Below are 6,289 nucleotides of genomic sequence, written 5' to 3' on the forward strand. Positions count from 1 at the left end.
CTTACTAAAGGCTTAGTGCCTAAGGTCTTTCACGAGCATACTGCTCATATGGGTGTTGTTTTGTTCGATGGCACTACGGTTTAGTGGGAGTTCTTTATGTTGGTGTTCTATGTAAAGAAATAAATGAAATATTCTTATGTTTATTTTCTGCAGAATAAAGAATTCAATGATATTTTCCCTCTGAATGTATTATATTTTGTGCTTGTGTTTCTGCTTTGTGTATGCAGAAAATTTAGGATTGATCTCATAAAAATTAAAGTAGGACCAGTTGGAAATAGGCATGGTAAGATCACATTGCATGTAATTTCCATGCCACTCATCCATACTTGATCTATGTCATTGAATATATTGGTGCGATGACCATGAAAGGTTTAGTTACGCTTTAAAGTGACAAAAGCCGCCATGATCTCATACTGATATAGGAGGTGGACCAGATTGTATCTAAGGAGGAATCTAAAGAAAAATAGCATACAGTTGCGCACTAAAGATATACGATATAATTATCTCAAGTTAATATGTGGCCCAAGTGGAAGATTGTTAGGAAATTATATTTTCTAATATTTATTGTGGGTCACATATTATATTAATAATTATATTGTGCTATTTATATATATTGGGTAAATTAAAGTGATCAGTTAAATATTCCCAAATAGATTCCTAACTGAGTATGGGCTGAATGAGTGGATACCGGTGTTGGGCCAACTAGGTATAATGGGAGCTTATTGGGCCAACAATAAAGATAAAAACACTATAAAGGGTTATGGTCCCAATACGTCAAAAAAAACAACCCTAGTTTCTCTTCCCCATCAAGAGAGAGATGGCACACTAAGGAATTCGGTTTTAGGGTGATTTGACTGAGGAAGACTACAAACCCCAAGAGACAAGATCAAAGTTATTCCGCTGCAATGGAGACAGGTATGCCTCCACCTTTATGCTCTTATTTCTTTATGATTTGGTATGATGGAGCTTGGTTTGTAGGTGATAGTTATCACCAAAAGGTTTAGAGGAATTTAAAAATTCCAACATTCTTTTCCTTTCCCTTATCTTTTTTTATTATCGCCGCTATATCTCTAGTCTTGGTGTTATTTGCATTGCTTTGAAATTGTTTTTGGGCTGGGAAAGATTCAAATTCTAATTTATCATGTTTTGAATCATGTTTGGAAAAATGTGAGATTACTAAAATTAAAAATTAAAACACCTATATATCTCCCTCATATCAACATATGTCATCATCCTCTTGGGAAATAGATCCTCATCTCAAACTCGGATTAAGTTCACCTCGGTTGTGAGATGCTTAAGAAAATATGGTATAATGTAAATATAATGGTAATTTTGTTAGGCTCATTGATGGCATGTAGCTCTTGATCGGGTTGTTACATTTTTGAATCATTGGATAATCTTTTCTAAGAGATTACTTATTGGGCTACGTGGACCTGGGTCGGGTACCGAGGTCTATAACGCTTGTACTCTTCCTCACTTCTTGAGTCTATGTTGTTTCACTAATATGCATCTTGTTTCTATATCAATTCTTAAGAAACATTATTCAAACCAAGTTGTTACTATACTTTCGTCTAAAATAATATATCAAATTACAAGAAAAAATATTTATCATTTTAAAAGACATAACTTTGTGTCATCTGAAGTGAAATGATCATATTTTTGTGCATATTTGATTTTTTTTGTTTACATTCTTTCTCTTTCACAAAATTAGGAGGAGAGAGAAAAAGAGAGTATCATGGAGGATATAAAAGGTAAATAATAAGCAAAATATCATCGTTTCATTTAAAAATGAAAAACATTTTTTCCTTTTATTAAATATTCAATCTATTATCATTTATATATATAACACTACAGCAAAAACGTATTTTAGCAGCGGCTTTTTTAATCTTAGCGGCGGTTTGAATCGCCGCAAAATTTTTTAATGGCCTTTTTAAAACTGATGTAGAAATTGGCGTCGTTGAATATTTCAGCGTCGGTTTCACACAACCGCCGGAATAACCGGCGTTAAAAATAAAACCGACGTTATATGTACATAACCGACGTTGAAATAAAATATTTTAATAAAATTTAATAATTTTAGCGGCGATTCTGAAATGCAGTTTTTTTGTGCGATTACTTGCTGCTTTTTTTTTTTTTGTATTTGCTATTACTGCTTTTTTTTAAATAATTATTTACTGCTGTTTTATCTTATAATTATTTTTATATCATTTAAAAAAAACATTATTGATTGATCGAACATTTAAACTTCTGAATCTATTGTCATTAAATTTATACATAATTAAATGTAATCCAAGATAAATACAAATAGTGTAACAAATGTAAAATGTCTCACCATTAAAAATTAATAGATCCAAATACATGATAAAACAAAGTAAATATACTTTGCAAATTTAACATAAATGGAATCAAAATATCAATAATACTACAAATGTTTAAACCTGAGTAATCTTGCAAATTAAACCTAAATGGAATCAAAGTGCCAATAAAACTACAAAAGTTTAACATAAAATTTCATCAATGCACAAGAGAATGAGATCCAAGTTCTCCAGTGCTTCCTTGTTTTCATTGTCACCCCCGGTAACAAAAAAGTGAAGATCTTGGACAAACTTGTAAACAACAATGTTACTCTCAAACATTGCTATCTCCGCTGTCAAATGAAAAAACCCATAAACACAATAAAAGTGACATCAATATATTTGCAAAACAAGGACATATACTGAGTAGCGATTAGCAATCTATTCCAATCATAGGCAGATATCAACCAAACGTGAAGGTGATTCTTGATCATGAATTATGTTAAATTTGTACTATTCGTCAGCCAGTCATCGGAGAAATATTTGACCGCCACTCGTTTCCCATCAGAATCCAGAAGAAGGATGTTCTTTACAGAAGGGCATGACTCCTAACAAAAAGCACAAAGTACAGGATCAGAACTTTCCTTAAAAGTAAATAGTTGAGACTGGTTCCGGTTCTAAAATGAAAAACAGTGATTAATTTAAAATTAATTGTCAATTCGTGCAAGGAATCAGAACAACAGCTAAGTAATCAAACCATAACAGCCGGGTCAACCATTTAATTAATTTAAAATTCTTCAAAAAATGTCACATAATGCAGCACAGACAAGTTAACTAAAATTCCAAAACTAAACACATAGATATCAAACATATGCCTATACGGCTATACCAAACTAAAATTCTTCATGCATTTTTACAGTCTTTTAAGAGAAAAACATGCAAAGACAAGAAGAAAGAGAAGAAATTTTTTGGTCTTTGATCAAGCAGAATAATACTCTCCAAAGTCTAATATCCAATAGGAAAACTCAAATCAGCCCCAGCTTCTAAAACTTGTGCCTCTTGTTGAATGACACTCTCCAAAACAAAGTCAAAAGATGTTAATTGATGCGTTTTGAGTTCAATACTTTTTGCAGTGCATCTTGTGAGATTTGTAAACCAGGAAACAAGGCACGTCTTTCAACACCATTAAACCAATCCTTATCAAAACCAAATCTGCGCACGTCTTGTAATAACTCCATGAACTCAGAGCGGCTTGACCCTAACACATCATTAGGACTATGGGTTTGGAGGAATCTCAGTAGATGACTCAGGCGGTTGTAGGCACAACCCTTCAACCAATTGCTAAGTGCTTTGTCATTTAAACGAACAGAAGGATTCTTCACAAGAAAATCAATCAACAGTGACAGGTTGTCAGGATCCAAATGCTTGTTGGAAACTAGTTGTTCAAGTTCCCTTTTGACAAGAGAAGCAAAATTTAAATCCTCCATGATTTGAGAAGAGTTCCCTGTAATTGAAGGAAAGAGTAATTTAAACATCTTGTGCACGAACAAATATTCAGGATTCTGCACTAATTTAAAACAAGAGAGGGGTGATTAAGAATTTGAAAAACTATTTAAAAGCAACAGTCCACCAAATTTTAAGCCACCTTGTGCAAAACAATATACTCCAGCTCCACCCACACATATTCCAGCATCACCAGTGCTTTACTCATCATCATCATCCTTCGATAGAATAAAAACAAAGAATGCAAATTAAAACAAATTATATCAGGTTCAATTTAGACGCACTTAAAAAAGTACAAAATATATGCAAAAAATTAATACCATCTCAATTGGTCGTTGCTCTTCCCATGTTTCTTCAAACTTGTGCTGTGTACTCTCAGACCACGCCCTGTAATGAACTACCACCATATACCATCTAGGTCACATTCATGATTTGGAACTGCCAAGAAAAACAAAAAGGCTATCATAAGATGAGTAAAGGAGTAGATATTAGGAACTAATGCCTGATATAATTTTTCCCTTCCCTGCTTTTGTCCTCATGTAGCCTCAATCAAGAAGTTTTTCTTATGGTAAAACAACACTAGATGCCCAAAGACCAAACATTTTACATTTTCATACCAAAACATTTCCATATATTAGCTTAAATTATAGCTTAAGTTGCTATACCTAGCTAGACACATGAAGGTCATTCCAGGGAAAAATAGAAAAAAAGAAAAATCTGATATCACATGATATGACAGTACTTTAGCATATGCATATGGATGAGTTCAAATAATCTTAGATAAACACAATTGCAAGTTGAATGTATAATGACATGAAATGTAGTGACAACATTGTATTTCACACTAACTGCAAACATAAATAGAGTCAAACTATGATTAAATGTGGTACTCACAGAAGCAAGTTGAATATCTGGTAGGTTTCTGGCCATGGCCTTCCTTAATTATTTGTTTAGTGACCTTCTCGTGAAGGACTTCAACTTGAGAATCAACTTTTGGAGGGTTACTAAATTCTTGTGTTGGCTCCCCTTTAACAAATGCAGAGTTTTCAGTAATCACTTCATTCTCATCTTCTTGACCTGCAACCATTAACAGTGCCAAAAAAAAAATAGTTTTTTCATGCATGCAAATTACCAAGTAGTGATTCGGTTTGAGGCTCTTGAACTTCCTCCATTCTGCAAAATTATTATTTCGTTCAAAACTTTAAAGAGAGAGGGAAAAAAACTACTTACTAAATTCTATAAATTTTCTCGGGAACCAAACAGTATGAGAGAGAAAAATTCCCTTTGCAGGGTCTGTCAAAACCAACTCAGCTCCAAAAGCTAATAGAATGATTCTTCTTTCGAGACTCATTGAAGCAGGCATTGTAATTATGAGCTTGTAACCCTCGGCTGCTGCCATGAAGGCTAATCCAATGCCAGTATTACCACTTGTTGGTTCAATAAGGACACTCTTCAGTAAAATAAGAAACTTACATTCAGAAAATGTAATAATTTTCATCTCTGACATGAGCTAAATTAATACCCAAAATTTATTCATTCATTCAGATCTAAAATAACTGCTATACGAGTAGCATAAATTTATAAAGAGCATGGGTACTAATGCAGAATTTGAAAGAGTATTTGAAGCCCTTGAGCCTCCCCCAAATCTCAAGAGGTTTGGGATAAAGGGATATAAGGGAATGCAGTTGCCAAGTTGGATGAGAAATACCTCATTTCTCAAAGGTTTAGTTGATATAATACTCTACGAATGCAAAAATTGTCAAGGGCTTCCTCCACTTGGTAAATTCCCTCATTTAAAAACTCTTTACATATCTTGGCTAACCTGTTCATCCTACACATAAATGGTAAATGAAGAACTGTCCCACTAAAGCATGTATCAAAAAGGGCATGAAGTTTGGCACCACGAGGAAGATGCCTAAGGTCGAATAAAAAAGGCATGTATCAAGAACTATTTGCAGTAATCAAGTCCTACAAGTAATAAAAGTATTAATGTATAAAGAAGCATGCCACTATACTATTAATGTATCAAAGCAAAAAGACTAGAAAATTGACTTAGGTGTCGGATGTCTCGCCCTGGACAGGTGGATCCTATGCTCCCAATCACTTCCCTATAAAAAAAATTATAAAGAAAAAAGATAAATATAATGGAAGTGTCATTTAGATATACTTTTAAAATATCTCCTTGATATTAAAAGTATTTCTTTTAGTACATAAACAAGTGACTTACATGGTAGCTTCTTTCCATGTAAGTTACCTCGAATGGTTAATGTATTATTACTCTAATTAAATCTGCTGATCCAGCACACACAAAAAATACATTAGACATTGGACCATGGAGCACTTGTAGCACAGTAGTAGCAGCAGCTCCAATATCCTAAGCTCTGATGGATGCTTATTTTGGTAGTTATATGCTATCCAAGGGTTATAACCATGGATAGCTTTTATGAAGAATTTTGCACGTATTCCCGAATTCAAATCATTCAGCAAAGTCA

The 6,289-nt window shown here is 33.5% G+C and overlaps 1 protein-coding gene across 1 annotated transcript; it reads right to left on the bottom strand.

Moving 5' to 3' along the window:
- Positions 1-2,498: 2,498 nt before the first annotated feature.
- On the bottom strand, positions 2,499-5,304 carry LOC133307901 (uncharacterized). The gene is made up of 5 exons (XM_061508465.1): positions 5,028-5,304; positions 4,692-4,874; positions 3,419-3,798; positions 2,809-2,902; positions 2,499-2,647 (listed from the first exon to the last, which is right to left on the bottom strand). Exons 1-5 carry the CDS (start codon positions 5,302-5,304, stop codon positions 2,499-2,501), a joined length of 1,083 nt encoding a protein of 360 aa, XP_061364449.1.
- Between the last annotated feature and the right edge of the window lie 985 nt (positions 5,305-6,289).

This window comes from Gastrolobium bilobum, unplaced genomic scaffold (genome assembly GCF_033153095.1).
Source record: "Gastrolobium bilobum isolate Gb01-03AN ecotype WA unplaced genomic scaffold, APGP_CSIRO_Gbil_v1 utg18130, whole genome shotgun sequence".
Taxonomy (NCBI): Eukaryota; Viridiplantae; Streptophyta; class Magnoliopsida; order Fabales; family Fabaceae; genus Gastrolobium; species Gastrolobium bilobum.